Here is a 16,999-nt window from a genome sequence, read left to right on the forward strand (position 1 = left end):
CTCAGAAAGAGCACTTTGAAACAGAAAGGCACTCACAACAAGAATGTGGAGTGATGCAATACAATGATAAGCTTCACACTCCACCCTTTGCATGATTGGGGACAACTGAACTTCAAGGAACCTCAATCGCTGACATTTTCTGCTCATTACTCATGATTGTTGGCCGAGCACTGCAGCAGCCGAGATGTCGGCGTGAAGGAAGGCATCTCGTTCAGTGACCTCACACAAGGCAAGTGTCCGAGTCAGCAGAAGACTCTGTCAGCTCTCAAAGACCATGTGATCAGCAACACACTGGATGAACTTCAAGATGCAGAACAGAGGCAGACATCATCGAAACAAAACCACACAGGGAATTGATTCTGCACTATCATCATCATCTAGTTTACTTGTAACCATATACTATAGGGTTGTGGGAACTCTGAGTTATTATCTGAACACAAGTTTTATTTCCAATTGTGTCATTATAAGCAACTACATTAACATTAGTTCACCACAAAGACCACACCATCTGGATTAAAACAAATGAACAAAACTATATTACACTCTGCAATCTATACATTTTTCAGACAATAACAAATTAGCCATGATTAATAATTGAAACTAATGCTGCATTGTCCTCACCAAATAGTCTTATCTGTCTTATTAGTGGGATAATCTTTCTAATCATTTTATGGCACCAGAATATTAATATACAAATAATTGTGTTACGCAGTTTGTAGCAGTTCCTCCATGAACACAATTTATTATTTGCGTTTTTATTTCTATATATATTGTTCTGGGTCAGAGTTTTATTGTGGGTGGCTGTGGCTCAGGAGTTAAAGAGGGTTGTCCACGAATTTAACCAGTGGTTCGATCCTTGGCTCCTCCAGTATGCATTCCGAACTGTCCTTGGGCAAGACACTGAACCCCAATTGATGGTATGAACAGTGTGTGACAGAAATAAGCGTTGTATAAATATGTGAATGGGTGAAAGGGACTTGAACTCTTGCAAGCCCTTGAGTGGTCAAAGAGACTGGAAAAGCTCTATATAAATACAGTCCATTCACCATAATTAACCATTTGTCTGTTTACACTAAAATACAAAATAAATTCAAAATAGGGCCCCACATTACATTTACTTATGGTTATTTTATATTTCATCAAAAACTTAAACCCAGTCGACATCACCTCATGTCCTTGACATGACACGTTGTATAAGTCTGTGTCAATCAGCAGTACATGTTTGTCCCAAAACAACACCACATGTCCTTGAGGACAACATACTGTGTCAGGTGTTCAAGGGGTTACAACACATACGGGCCTGTGTTTGCAAAACTTTTTTTTTTTTTTAAGTATTGTAAGAAGTTGCATAAATACGTTGGGGACTTGGTCAGAAAGGCTCTAAAAAGTCCAGATGATGCCCTTGATATTAAAACGGCTGGAAAACAAGGGGCAGACACATGGGTAACATCATTTCCCCAGCTGTGTAATCGTGTCTTTTTAATTCTGCGACTTCCAATTCCTGTCAACAAAGACTGGGAAGATTGATTAATAGTAGGCAAGACATAACCTTGTTTATTAGAAAAATATTATAAGGATAACGTCTGGGCCTTTTAGGTGTCTGTCTCTCTGCTCCCTTTCATCCCCCTCCCTCTCATATTGAAGCCAAAGTACACATGAGTGAATGCTGTGAATGTGTCTGGAAAGCAGTAAGTCAGGCTCGGTCCCAGGCCCACTCGGCCAAACACAACAGGGAGCAGGTGCAGGAGTTACCAAACATACCAGGTCATAGTCACTTCCTGGGCATCTCACGCAGCCCGCAGTTTGGTTTGATGTTGTCGAGTCGTGGCTTTTTTCTGTTTGTGTGCAAGTGTGGGATGTTTTCAAACAGTTCGTCTATCTGTCAAAAATGTACATTGACTGGAATGTCAACGTTGACAACCACAAAGTGAAGCTGCAGCAGGAATCCCTTAATAATGTCAAGAGTGTAGCAGCTCTAAATGTACTGAAGCTTTCATGCTCTCACATTCATTTGACCTGGATGATAATCTAAATATAATAATTTCATTCAATCAAATTGTTTACGTTTTTCTTTGGTATGGTGCTGTTTTACTTTTCTTCACTTTATTTTGGTTCATTTCTTTTTATAATATTTTCTTCTTTCCGCCAGTTGGGCTTTCTTTCAAACAGGAAATGTTTATGGCAAGAGATGAGCTTAGTTTGAAGCAACAGTTTAAATGTGAACCACTGACATTTGATTCAGTCTCGGCCGCAGTGAAGTCATTGTGACATGAGCTGACTAGAAACTGCTTCTTTCACCAGAGACTCTCAATTTGTGCTGCAGTTTTGTAGCTGCAACCCAAATTGAGGGCAAACTTTTCTCTCCTATGCCTGGCTACTAGGGGTGGGCAATACCAAAAATTATTCATATTTTACTGTCAAAAAGTGGGTCATGTGGCATCATGTTAAGGAGACAAATATGTTATTTAAAGAATTGATGCATATTAATAGATCACTTCTGAACATATTTTAATCAGCTAATGATTTGTCAAGTATGAAGCATCTCTTTCTAGTAGTCTTCAATTACGTAATCACATTTATGTTTAAACATAAGCAGCAGAGATGCATATCTTGCAGCATCAATCTGTGTTCATGTGCTCAGGATGTGACGGATCTATGTTTCTGTTATCAATCCTACTGACAGCAGTACTGCCTATATCAGTAGAATCAATATTATGGGAATTGATCTGTGATGGTACAAGAAGCATTGTAAACACTATGTGAATGGGCCGACAGACTTTAAATATACCCGTAGACTGACTTTATACATTTAGTTTAAGTTGCTGCTAGATTTATGAAACAGACCAATTGTCATTTCCCACAATCAATCCCACTTCGTATGTTTCACTCCTGCATTATTACCTGGAAAGCTCTGCATATCCCAAAGAACCTGAGTTGTTTTTCTGTCCAAACTCACACAACGTTATGACAACACAACAAGTACAAGATTACTTTATACCCATAAGCTATGTTGTGGGGACAAGCTGCTTTTTTTCCATCTCCAACAACCCATAACTTTTCTCAACCTCATTAGTATTGTCGTTTAATTAAAGGGAGAGCAGACTTTAAGAGGTCGGGGACTGCAGAACAATAAAGACCAGCGTTGCCCAGGCAGGCAGTAGTCTTCCCCAGCTGTTTCCCAGATGTTTGGCTGCTCACACACCCTGCAGACCTTGAGGCTAACGTAATCACCCTCCTAAACCATGGCTAGGACTATCTTTAGCTGTGTGTGTGTGTGTGTTTGAGTACAAGAGTAAAAGAAGTTGACCAAGCAGGAGGGTTGGACGTATGTGTGTGGCAGGAGTCAAGACAGGACGAAGTCCCTCTAACAGGGGAAATGGTTTTTAGTCTTGAACTCTTCTTGTGTGTGTTTTGGGATCTGTCCGAGTCCAAAATGTTCCCTCTCTGTTTTTAGACTCTCACTCAGGAACGTGTTTACCACCAAAGACTTTCTTCAGTGACCAAGCCATGCAGTTTCTTTATATTCTGTCCTACTGTTTCACATCTAAATCAATCCCAGTTAATGCACTGCTATTCAGTCTAGTTTGTCTGCACTGTAATTCCATTAAAGAATACATTTTTGCTTTGAACCTAAATTGTCCTGCCCCCAGTGACGCACATCAATTAACCCAACAAGCATGAATAAGATTGAGCGACTTAACGTACAAATGACACTCCCTTATAGGTGAGATACGACATCACTGATAAGTGATGGCATATGTAAGTAAGCGAGTGATATTTAATTTGCTATCTCACCCGCTTCTGTTATCAAACCTATAAATGGAATGAATGCGCTGTCTTCTCATGCTTCATGTGAGACTACCTGTCCTCACACTATTAACAAGAAATGCACACATTGCAGTTACAGACCATAAAGTGTTTATAAAGATGAACAACATGGCAGCTACCCTGAGTGAAACCTTGGCGTCTTGATCTCAACCTGGTTGTTAGCTGCAGTATATTTCATAAATCCCGCCTCCTCCATGTTAACGAATGGGATATGGCCCTAACTAAAAAGTAACATTACAAGTCAAGTCAATTTTTCTTCTGTCCAAATGCTTGTTTTTCAGTAAGTTTCGTTTTACTTAGTTATTTGATGCTATATAAAAGGGTGTGAAATGATTGGTCCAGCACTGCAGCTCCATCCCACTATCACTGATGCGCAGACTCTGAATCCAAGTGCACATGATTGTAGGGTTTGTATCAAAGATATTTCGCCCTGATTTCTGGACAGTGTGAGGAATTGGAGATGCATCGTCTGTCTTTATGTGCAGTTTATGTGACAGACACACTTTACAAATCTCTGCTCTTCCATTGCATATTTGTGAACTGTTTGTACTGGTTTGTAGTCCATGCTGGAAGCTACTGTCCCGCATCCAAACATGCGACATTGGTTCAGTTAGGAATGTTTGTCCCAAACCTTTTAACATTAACATCTGTGAACTGTGTAATTCATTGCTTATTTTTTTGTAAAAGTGCAAGTAACTTCAGGGAACCATTGCAGATATTCACAAGCCGGCGTGTGTCGACCTCTGGAGTTTGTTCAAACATGCAGGAGGGAGGCTCCAGTGCACTATTACACTATGTATAGTTTTCTGCTGACTTGCCTCTTTCTCCTCCAAAAACCTTCAGTCTTTCACTCTCCTTGCAAGCCTGAACTAGAGTTGTTATCAGTCTGCATTTTCCCACTCATTCCTTTTTGTTTGGGTTCTACAGCGGCCTGAAGTCGCCTGTTTGATGTTCACCTCTGCCAATTGCGGCATGAAGCCGTGATAGTTGGTTTAAATAGTGTTGAGGTGCCAACTCAAGTGGAAGAAGTGTTATGTGACAACGGCTTAAGCCTTTTTTTGAGTCCTATAATTAAAGTATCATCTTCTATGTGCCTGTCATATTCAAATTATTCAGTATAAACTATAAATGTGGCCATGAGTTATAAGGATAAACCAGTTTAAAGCAGGACATCATAAAACACATCCACAGAAATGTGAAACCGATGTAGAAATACATTTGGTCTATAGTCAGATTTTTTTAATTTGTCCCCCACCCTGTATCTTGTTTTTAAACCAGGGCTGATGAAAGTCTGTTGAGGGAACAAAGTGAATACATTTCTAAAACAAGACAAATGAAAAACAGTTGATCATGCTAGTAAAGATTTTACCTGGGAAGGACGAAGAGATTCCAGAGCGTTTTGCGATAAGGACAGAGGATGTTGTTGCTTTTTTTTCCTCTTGTTGTGAACACATCTGACCGGGACAATCTCCTGCTGTTTTCTCTCTCTCTTGTTTCTGTGTTCTGTAAAGGGGAGCCTCTTTGACACTGTTGTCTTGTATCTGCAGTACAAACTGTGCTGATCTTGGTATTTGTAGGTGCATTATATTTTGCAGACTCATGAAAGACCAAAAGCTTGTGCTGCATCTCTTTGTTGCCAATGAGGACATACAGAGACACATTTTGCAACTTTCTTTAAGCTCATTCTCTAAAGTAATGGTGCCTGCATGTTTATGCGGATCCAGTTGACAATGACCAAGGTCCTCCCTTTTCCTGCATCTTTTATCTCTGCATGTGTGAAGGAACAAAGATCACCACGTGTCATGGGGATATGGGATGCATCTCAATTGTGGCCTTCTCTCTTTATCTCCCGTCTCTTTCATCCACAGTTTTTACACTTATCTGACATGATTAGTTGAATTGAACCTAATCACCGTTCAATGAAAAGATGAGACCATGTGTGAAAGCTTTCGTGTATGTGTTGTGATGAAATTGCAGATGAAAGACAGGAGAGACACTGGTGGAGTTTTTGAAAGGCTGCCAAATAGTTTTCCCTCCCCCTCCCCCTCCCCCTCATATCTTTGATACTTCACTGAGATTCCCTGCCTCCTCTAATTCACACTCTTTTGAAGTACAGGAGCGTCTTAGTCACACTCACATTTCCTCTCTGAGCCCACATCGCTCCTCCTCTGGGAAGGAAGCCTTTTTGGGCTTTTTAAGTATGTGGGCTCAATTCAATGGGGGCTCCTGGCTTTGAAGACTTGTCAGATTACGACGAGGAGTTTCTTTCCTTTCTTTCCCGTCCCTTCCTGGAGTTTTATTAAGGTTAAATTGTATGTGATAATATTGCAAAGTTGGATATTTTTGCACTTGGTTTAGTTCTGTAATGACAGCAAATTTGAGAGTTTTATCTAACTATCTAATTCTTTATTTTGAAGCAGATGTTCAAGCAGACCCTAAAATTACAAACATTTCCTGTTATTGAAATAGTAAACATACAGAATTGTGCAGCTGCGATGGAGGTACCCACTTTTCTCATGCACACTTATTCACAGCCAGACCCTATTACCATATTATGCTATAATGCAAGTAGGTCATTGAGACTATGTCCTTCTGTGATAATCTTGACTTCATTAAATTATAACATGAAATTGATGAAGTGGTTATTTTAGCTCTGCGACGCTGAAACACAATGACTTTTCTCATTGAGGCCTGTGTAACAGTGACCTCACATACAGCAAACACAACACTGTGGTTTTCAGTGTGCAGCCATTTTACTTTGGAAAACTACTAATCCAAGTTTTCCAGGGTTGTCTAAGAGGTTAGATAAATGTAACGTTCTTTTAACAATCCAGTTCAACACATCTGGGTCAAGGGGGCTGATGTTTGACTTATGGCGCCTCCGACCTCACTGCTCTACCTGAACAAATATTTGAACACTGCTGGTGACATAGTTTACAAAGCTGGGAATATAGTGTCACATCTTCACGATACCTGCTAACTCTATTATTATTAATATTATAACTCCACAAATTACCCTAATACACAAACCCTTTGTTGACTTGGTGTTTATTTCTTTTTTTTATCCCAAGTAATAGATTGATCTGAAACAAACCTTTGGCTCATTGAAGTTTTCTTGTCTTCCTGAAGTAGATTTTGGTGTGTTTGTGTTTTGCGGTTTTTGCCTTTGTGTGCATCAGCAGCTTCGTGGAGCTCTGAGGCTGTTGATGGCTTTAACAGGCCTCAGTGTGGCTCCCTGTCCTGTGTCTGGCTGTGATTGTTCTTTTCTAGTCCAGCTTCATGTTGCTGCTGGCCTTACCCTCGCTCTGATTTGGGCTCTCTCATTTCTGTGGTGATGTGTTGGCCTGCTACCAACAGTGCTGTCACACTCAAAGTCAAGGGTTTCCTCAGTGCACTGCCACAGAATATGAGCAAAACAACTGCGTACAGTGAAGCACGACTGAATGAAACGTTGTTAATAGTAGAATTATGGTTTGTGTCGAACTCTGGTTCAAAGCCGGGTTTCTTGCAAGAAGAAGCCTTTTTGTGCTCAGCCGTTGCAAAACCGTGGAACATTATTTCTGACAGCCGAGTGTAGATCAGGTTTCGTGTCATGTTTCAGTCTATTGGCTCTATTTCAGCAGTTTCCCTGACAACTGTGTGTGTGTGTATGTGTGTCCGCCTGCGCCTGCGCAATGCAGTTGTGGAAAAAAATCAATTTGCAGTATTGTAACTTGCATTCAACTTTACTATTATATTTACATCACAGCTCTCCACAGAATGATTTGTGTGTGTGTGTGCTGTTTTTAAATGCTGACAAATTTAGTTTCTCAGGCATCATTATCAGCGAAAGCAGCAGTTGAGACCTGCATGTGTAGTCAGAAAGATGGTGCATTATGTAAAAATTGGCTAATTAGACATTTTGAATCCAGTTTTTGGCCGATTTAGATTGAGTTTTCAAAACTTGTGGAAGTAGTTCATAAAATATTTTGAAAACAACCTCAGCATGAAATAGCCTCAAAAATACAGAAGATGACTACTGATAGATGATCTTTGTTGATTATTAGGTGTGTTCACCGTGTGACTTTTCTAAGGCACATTTACATTTAATTAAAATATTTTTTACGTCAGAGCTGCAGCTTCAGTCAAACCTCCAACACCTTTCATCAGACAAATGAGCACCAACAGCAGTTTAGATCTACATCTGTATCTGAGCCAGTGCTGGCCCTCACACATGTGTACAAGGACACGTTGCAGGTAGCTTACTGTAGTAAGCCAACACAACACTGTGCTATTTTTGGTCTGAATGTGGACACAAGCACTAGGTCTGTTTCCCTTTCTTCTCTAAGATGGTGACGTTAGATGATGATTTTATTTACTGATTTACTTCTCTTCCCTCAAGCCTCTGCATTGTTTTCTCCTTGGCTGCATGAAAAGCCACTAAATTACGAAATTTGTGAAAAGTTTGTGATGAAATTAAAATTTAAATTAAAATTTGTATTCTCGTCCTAATTGCTTTTTTTGTTTGTCTCTCAGTCTGTTCCGCAATTTCGTCTATTTCCACCACTCTGATAATAAAGGAGTGCAAATATATGTGTATATATGTTTTTTTTAATCAGAGTCCTTCCTCTCTGTTTTCAGACTGCCAAAGGGTACATCCTCCTGTTCGACGTGCTGGGTGGAGGGGATGACAAATACCTCTATGAGCCTGTCTACCCAAAGTGAGTGCGGCACACATACAAACTGACACACATGCTTATGTAAGGTGAGCCAAGTGAAAGGGGCCAAGCTGGATTTTCCAGGGACGCTCCACCAACCTCTCCCTTAAACTTAATTGTGTTATATGAATAGTTAATATTACCCGTATCAACTGGTAGTTTGCATTTACAAAACACAACCACTGAAAAACTGTTTCAGTTGAAACCGCAGACGTCACAATCTTACCCCTGCTATGATGCTGCTGCTACCTTGTGACCGCTTATGACAAATTATAATGACATGGCTGATTATAAACAGAAGCAGAATTTAAATTAACAGCTTTTCAACCCCTAACGGTATTTCTTGCTCGCTGCAGTTTATTTCTATTTACACTGTCCGTTAGAGCAGCTGGAAAACAGTGGCAGGAGGAATACAGGAGCTAAATCCTGTAACATAGTTTTGTTTACTCATGACTTCATGTTTTCTCTGCAGTGATTATGTGATTGATGAGAGCAGGTAGTGCATTTTGAGAAGCAATAATCGCTTCAGATAATGCAGCAAATACACAACATGGCCATGAGTATGTGGATGAAAAAAAGTGTCTCTGCAGTTCTTCTTTTCCTTCCCTGAACTTTCCTTTCCTCTGGTTTGTATCTTTCAAGCATCCACATTGTGTGTGTATTTGTGGTGTTTGCCTTTGAGTGTGTATTGTGTGAGGATTAGTGCATTTCACATTCCTGGAGTACATACCCACAGCGGTGGTGGGGCAAGTCTCTGCCTGTAAAGTGATGTTTTGTTCAAGTTGAAAATGATTTGCTTTTTTTTTTTTATCGCAATTTGCTTCACACATGACTAAAACTAATACATCGATTTGTATTAATGTGTTTTCAAAGGGGAAGTCCTCGTGTGAAAGTGACCCCAGGTTACAAGGAAGAGCAATGTGCCCCTGCCCTGTCTTTAGAGATGAAGAAGCCTGTGGATCTGGAGGCCCCCATCACCAGGTGGATACTTTCTTATTGTCTTTTGTCTCTCTCATTCCGTTGTGTCTGCCTGTTTTTACTACATATAACCCTATTGACCCTCAGGGTAGGCAAGGCAGGCATTGAGGCAGGGCCCCTAAAGTCCATTAAAACTCTCCTGACTGAAGTTTGTGGATGTGTCACAAACCCCATTTGCACACAAACTAAAACCACCGAAAGATTACGCAGTATATTTAGTATGCCGTTTACAATATCACTGTGAATCCAATGTAAGAGCTTCCTGTAAACAAAGAGAGTTTTTTAATTCTCCCCTTGTGTACATTTTCCTGTAAACACATTTTCCAATCTTGTATCAGAAGCCTTCCATTTACTGCTTGATTAACGAAACAAGTCAGAACAAAATGTAACATGTTATTCCAGCTTCCTTTCAGTAGCATTTATTTACTGCACTGACTACAGGATCTGAACTGCATATATGTGGTTTTACCTCAGGCATTTCCCTAGTGGCCGTTTATAGAAATTCCACCATTGTTGTAGCTGCTAAACATTACCCACGCTCTGTATCTGCTAAGAGCATTTGGCTCAGAGTTGTGGCCTAAAAAAAAGAATCTCTCCTTCCTCTCATGGAAATTCGGCATCGTCAGTGAGAAATGGCCGAGGTGCAGTGAGAATCCACCCTCGTTCACTCTGTGTGAGTTGTAAACACAGAGGCCTGCAGAGAAATATGCATGAATCTGCAGGAACGGAGAGTCGCTGAGAGGGAAGAGTGATGGACAGATATGGGGGTGGAAGGGTTTAGTCATTGAAGAAAGGAAAGAATGACACATTCATCCCCAGTGTTGCACGGAAGCGTCCTTGACTTACATCGGACGTTAGAGCAAATATTGTCCGTAATGACACTTGTGAGCTGTCAATCTCATTAAATATAATTTAGCTTTGACATAACCTGACTACACTTGCTTTTTACTCAAAATGAGGGGTTTGTATTTTGTCGTCTCCAAAGCCAGCTCCATAAAATGTTAACAGGCTGTTTTCTTTCCTACACATTCTCTGTAAAGGCTTAAAAAAAGAGCCATAAACTATATGTTTCCTCTCTTTTTCCTATTAATTATGACGCGTTGCACTTCAGTTCCTCTGGCTGTCAACAGCACCCTATTGGAACACAACATTTTTCTCAGCAAATCATTCAATTTTCAACAAGCCAATAATAAATATAATTGCCATTGTGCAATAACAACCCTTTTTACCATTGAAGCCTGTGGTGGTCTTAAAGTCCACAGATTATAATATAATTGGCGAGAAGAAAAAAATAATAACTTTTAACTTGAAAACCGGTGTCTGCTATACCTCCTTATTTTCTCCTTCATGATTTCAGTCTTTGCTAATTTCAGTCATTTCATAGTTTCTCTCATTGTTTTCCACCTTCCCTCCTGTCACCCCCACTCCCTTCAACTTGACGCCTTTTGTACGCTGAGTGACGAGAGCTGTCATCTGCCAATTTTCTGCTCAATTTTCTTTTTCTCCATATTTCTATTTATCTTGCGTTTCTTATTATCGACGCCTCTCCTGCCTCTGTGTTCATCGGTCACATCTCCTCCGCAGTCTGCACTAGATTACAGGGTAATCATCCGAGTGAGAGCGCGCTGTCTGCATTTCACAGGCACAGCTTGATTTTGCAGGAGATGAGCGGGCGTCTCCTGCTGTGAAACCGCCATAAAAGTCATTGCCTCCTCCACAGTGAAAGTCCACTGTTCTTCACGTCTTTGTCTCCCTTTATTCTCTCTCCTTTCTCACCCTTGCTTTTCATCCCTCGCTTGTCCCATTGTGTCATCCTCAGACCGGAGACAATGAAGGGCTATGCACACACACACACACACACACACACACACACACACACAGACACACACACACACGCTGTTTGTTCCCTCGTGTGTTAGAGGACAGTGCGCCTTGGCACTGGCAGCTATGTGGCCTCGTTGCAGCTGACCAGTAAAACTTTCAGGCTTCACTCAGAGGGCACAGCTGGATGAAGACTAGCCCACTGTTTTCTAACACTCTGGTGTTTATCTGGTTCCCGCCCTTTCCACAAACTGCCCCTGTCTTTTACTACCTATTCAATTTTTTCAAATCAAAATGCTAATTTCAGTTTTGTATTTTTTCTTCCTCCCACCAGTCTGCAGTCCCTCCAGGAGGACTTGCTGGTGTGCACGGCAGACGGCTACCTCCATGTGCTGCACTGGGACGGGCTGGGCAGTAACGGGCGCAAGGCCATCTGCCTCACTACGATCCCTTTCTCCCTCGACCTGCAGTCTGCTCGAGGTTAGAGAAGCTCTGTGCATGGAGCTAACCACACACAGCAGATCTGATTGTCAATGAAAGTGTTAAAAGAAGCTACGGATCACTTGATATTGCTGAGAAATAAATTATCTTTCCTGATTTAACTTTCCATCATTGGCTGCAGCCCCTGACTCAGTGTCTTTGTCGTATTATGTGTGTGTGGGGGGTGTTTCTCATGTTGTGAGGGACCTAAATCTACTGTATATCTATGTCACGTTATGGGGAATTGTTTTAAGATTAGGATTAGCATTGTCAGCTTTAGGCTTGTAGTAGTTATTGTTAAGTTTAAGTGTCTTCAGAAAATATATTTAGGTCAATGTAATGCGCTCTGAGAATCATTGGTGTGTGTGTTTGTGTGAAGGTGGTCCCTCTCTGGACCTGGAGGGAGTGTATATCCGTTGCATGGAGTATTGTGTGACCCTGGACGGGTACGCCGTGGTTCTGAGCGATGGGCGCCTGGGCTTCATCACACCGCTTAACAACACCATCACCGCAGACGTAAGGACTCTCACAGACACACACACTCGCAGTTTATGTTAAAATATACACATGACACATTTTTAAAGTGTGTAATACTTTTGGTCTTTAAATCTATTAAGTCTCTTAATTATCTTTACACTCACAGATAGATGACACAGAGGAGTCACCTCAGATGTATTTTAATTAGGAAAATCCCTGATAGAATAACATGTCTGTTTTGTGATCTTATTTCCTTGTTGCTACAAATCAATTGAAATTTCTGTTTGGCTTTCGTGTAGCTGATGGAATCTGTTACCTCGCCATGCTCCAAGGTATTTTTGTGTGGAAATAAAATCTATTTTAATAATAGGTACAGATGTCAAAACGATGAATGGAGGTCAAGTGGACGCACTGTGTTCTTTTTGAGAGTTGTCGTTGAAGCCTCTCTGGTTTCAGTAAAGTTTGAATTAATAATGAAAGCAGCAACAGTTACCTCAGTTTTCCTGAAGACGAGCGATGCACAGAACCATTTATGGAGGACAAAAGTCCAAACTGGTGATGTGAAGGATTCAGTTCAGGACCCGGAGCTATGTCTTTATTTGGCTTTATTAAAGCAAGGGTGCCTGTATCTGTTTGTTTTTTTGAAAACTGGCATGAAATTAGATACTTGAAATTTGAATGCAGTTTTTGACGTCACCATCGAGATATAAAAAAGTGATGTAATTTTAATGAGATAGCAATGACATCATACAGACAAAAAGTAATTTGTAATTGTTAATGATTTTGTATTTGTGTGTGTGTCTCCAGCAGCTGCAGGGCGTCTGGGCGGCAGATGTCACGGATGGCACCTGTGTGGCTGTCAACAACAAGTACAGACTGATGGCCTTTGGCTGCGCCAGGTATGCGTCTGTCCCATTTTCTCACTGTGTCTGCGCAAAACAGTGTTGAGAAGTAAACGTGGATGCGTTTGTTTGCGTATGCGTGTGACAGAGAGCGATTGTTGTCCGTGTGGTGTGTGTCCACTGTGAGAATCTGTCAGCTTGTGTTTGCAGAGGCTGCCTCTTGTGTGCTTGTCAGAAACTCCTCATGGATCATACAATCTGCCAGCTTGGCAGGAATTTCTCTTCCTCACTGCTCCATTCTCGTCCTTTTCAACCTTTTCTTCGGTTTTGTTTGTGTCTTCTACTTTAATATGTGATTATTGTCCAAACAGTCCTGCAGACAGTATAGCTGCTTTTAGACATGGCACTGGACATTTTCCTGAAAATGTTGGGATGCACCGAATGTGACAACATAAATGTCAGTAAATTTGTCCAGCCCCCCAGTAAAAGATAGTGTAAGAACACAGCAGGAAAATGTTCCTGCTGTGGAAAGAATCCATTATCTGAAGATGAAAAAGAGATGCCATACACGTAGAAGACAAAGATGTCAACTTGGAAAGATGATAAGATTCAAAAGCTTTACGGAGATAATGGCCGATGCCAGTGTCGATGTGCTATGAACAAAACCACTGTGCTGTCTGCAGCGGAAGTTATGTGTCATGTCCTGCCTCCTGCAGGCACCACCCAGACTCCACCTCTCTGGCCTGAATGGTCCGCACACTTTCCCATTGTTGTGAATGCATCTGACCTGGAGTTCATGTCAGAAAAATGCTTTAGAGAAAAATCAAGGTCTCACAGTACCGGGAGAAAACAAAGCTCAGTATGGTCAAGTTAAATACACATCCAATTAAAGTGATTGCTACTTAAATGTACATTGGTGTGATTTCTACTGCCGAATTAACGTCCTCATCAGTTGGCAGCAGCTGAAGAACACCATTTCTAGCTTCTGTGATAAAGTGTTTGCTATGACACACAGTAGAAATACTTTAACCTTGGCGTTGTTGGTTTAAAGGTATGTGCATGCATGCGTGTGTCCGAATAAGTGTGCAGTCGAGTGCACAGACACGCTGGAAGTTGTTCAAAGCAGAGAAATGTAGCTTGAAGGTATTTACTCCAAATTACAGCCAGAGGTCACCGGCCCCGTCACAGCGCTGATGGTTAAATCTTAAAATGATGTCTGTTTAACTGCGGCTGCTCTCGTTTCAGTGGCTCGGTGCTGGTGTACATGATCGACAGTGCAACAGGGTCCATGCAGATCTCCCACAAACTGGAGCTCACCCCAAAACACTACCCAGGTACCATCCATACGTATCTCCTCTAATCTCCTTCCTCTCTTTATCTGTCTCTCTGTCTGTCTTACCCCTACACACAGTCCTCTCTGAGATAACTCACATTCCTTCAGCTTTCTGCCTCTTGGGTATACACGTCTAGGTTTCCTCACAGATCACATCTGTTTCAGTCAGCCTTCTAAAATGGGATCTAAAGCCACAGCTCCACCTAGTGGTTGAACGTCCATGCAGAACCACCAGTGAATCTGCCTGTTTCTAATTTTGTTGAGATTTATATTTATTGAGGCATTTTAGAAAGTCTTATTAGGGACTCAAATGATTTAAAGTAAAGGCAGTGGTGTTAGTTATACATTTAAATTTCAAGCTGTGGACAAAACCTTTTTTGTGGCTATTGTGCAAGAGGAAGAAGGAACATAACTGCATTTCAAAAGGCTTTGCTCAGCTATTCCTTGAGTTAATAAATCATTGTTCATGTTTGGTTTGCTTTGTTGTTGTTGTTGTTACCAGAAAGCCTCTGGGGACATTTGAAAACAAAGAGCAAAACATTAATGAGCTCAGCAGATTAAACGAAAAGACCATATAGAAAAATATTCTTGGTCACAAACTGAAATGTGTGTGAGAAATTCAAATATATTCTTACAGTCTTATAGTTTAGAGTGTAATGACTCAGTGCTTCAAACACGTCATTTGAAAAAAGTTGAATTTCTAAGAAGTCAACAAAAGCTCCACTGTTGTGAACTTTCCTCTAATGTCGTTGCCTCTTCAGACATCTACAACAAGACGGGCCCAGTCAAACTCATCTGCTGGTCACCTGACTACAGTGTCGTCATGGTTACGTGGGAGTGCGGTGGCCTATCGCTGTGGAGCGTCTTCGGAGCTCACCTCATCTGCACTCTGGGAGAGGACTTTGCGTGGGTGGACACACACATCCGTACACATCGGTTAATGACATTTCATGTGAACCATTTTGTTTTAATTGTGGAATTTCTAATATATATTTGTTTGTATTTTTCATCCTCCCCTCAGGTATCGTTCTGATGGTACTAAGAAGGACCCCATTAAAATCTGCTCTATGGTTAGTGGAGTTCGAGTACCGTCCCAACAACAAACGTTTAAAAAAAGAAAAATGCTTGAGTATTTAATATAAAAAAGACTAAAGGCCGGTAAGATCGAGTAATTGAAAGAATCATAAAACATGACGATAAAAGAAAGTCAAACAACAGCTTGTTTCAGGTGAAACTCACTCATCATCACTGTTATTTAAAAGCAAATTGCAGTTCATTGAAGTGGAACAGAAGCAATTCCATGTGCTCAAATTAGAATAATGAGTTTTTCTTCATTGCATGGTTTATCTGTGGCATATTTAATAGATTTTTCTACATATTGGCTGTTTCTTGTTTTGTTCTCATAGCGGGAAGAAAGAGATTACCAGTTAAATGTAAAATGTATTTTCTCCTACCATGGTTCATACTGAAACTTGCAATCTGCCGATCACAGAGCTGGGGAGCAGAGGGCTACCATCTGTGGGTGCTCCCTATCAAACAAGAGAAGAAACCGCAGGAAGAACAGCAGGAAGAGGTGGAGGTGGAGATGGAGACGGTGGAGCCTCCTCAGTCCTCCCTGCAGGCCGGCATACTGCAGTTCCATTTCATCAAGAGTGCCCTCACAGTCAACCCCTGCACAGTGAGAAGAGACACATGATAAACCTTTTGTCCAAACATACAAAATGCACGTCAACATTTACAATACATGCTGTGTGTGCTGCTCTCTCGACCGTGCAGAGTAACCAGGAGCAGGTGTTACTCCATGGTGAAGACCGCCTCTACCTGACCTGCGGGGACCCCTCGCAGGTCCAGGGCAACTCTGACCCGCACACACACTTGCACCCGTGCGATGGCAGCCCAATGCACCCCGCCCCCAAACACGAATCCTCTCTCTCTCAGGGACTCAGCACTTTACTGGGACACAAGCACTGGCACGTGGTCCAGGTGAGGATAAACACACTGTGCGTCTCGATAGGCGGGATTTTATTTTGAAAAACAACGGCAAGATTCTTGACTTATTTCTCAGGATTCAGGTTCACAGAATGAATTAATACATGATCAAAATAGATGCATTTCATGTTTTGTTCTAATTCTCCTTTCCTTTTGCTTTCCTCAAGATCCACAGCACATACCTAGAGAGCAACTGGCCGATAAGGGTGAGTCACATGGTGTATTAAATTGTCATTGGAATTTTTTCCCATGAGTGCTCAGATGCTGGCATGGGCCTATAACGCCAATTTTGAATGATTTATGGCTATATATTAAATATTGTGCTCTTTCTTTGTGTACAGTTTGCAGCCATAGACACAGCAGGCCAGTGCATGGCTGTAGCAGGGAGGCGGGGCTTTGCACACTACTCCTTATTCACAAGGAAATGGAAGCTGTTTGGAAATATCACTCAGGTATTCAATATCAATATTATTAAGATGTGTACACTTGTAATGGTTAAGATTAGTTATATTTCTAAATATTTCCAGTTGAGTTTTTTGTCAATAATGTTATTG

General features: G+C 41.2%; 1 protein-coding gene across 1 annotated transcript in view; it reads left to right on the forward strand.

The window, feature by feature from the left end:
* ric1 (RIC1 homolog, RAB6A GEF complex partner 1) overlaps positions 1 to 16,999 on the forward strand; it is a 32,591-nt gene that overhangs the window by 8,000 nt on the left and 7,592 nt on the right. Inside the window, exons 3-14 of the mRNA XM_053411942.1 lie at positions 8,449 to 8,528; positions 9,399 to 9,506; positions 11,659 to 11,804; positions 12,184 to 12,320; positions 13,089 to 13,180; positions 14,369 to 14,457; positions 15,218 to 15,362; positions 15,478 to 15,526; positions 15,949 to 16,134; positions 16,233 to 16,439; positions 16,613 to 16,651; positions 16,787 to 16,897. Coding sequence (XP_053267917.1) covers positions 8,449 to 8,528; positions 9,399 to 9,506; positions 11,659 to 11,804; positions 12,184 to 12,320; positions 13,089 to 13,180; positions 14,369 to 14,457; positions 15,218 to 15,362; positions 15,478 to 15,526; positions 15,949 to 16,134; positions 16,233 to 16,439; positions 16,613 to 16,651; positions 16,787 to 16,897 — 1,389 coding nt within the window. The remainder of the gene's footprint in view (positions 1 to 8,448; positions 8,529 to 9,398; positions 9,507 to 11,658; positions 11,805 to 12,183; positions 12,321 to 13,088; positions 13,181 to 14,368; positions 14,458 to 15,217; positions 15,363 to 15,477; positions 15,527 to 15,948; positions 16,135 to 16,232; positions 16,440 to 16,612; positions 16,652 to 16,786; positions 16,898 to 16,999) is intronic.

The sequence above is a fragment of the Pleuronectes platessa genome, chromosome 19 (assembly GCF_947347685.1).
Source record: "Pleuronectes platessa chromosome 19, fPlePla1.1, whole genome shotgun sequence".
NCBI lineage: Eukaryota > Metazoa > Chordata > Actinopteri > Pleuronectiformes > Pleuronectidae > Pleuronectes > Pleuronectes platessa.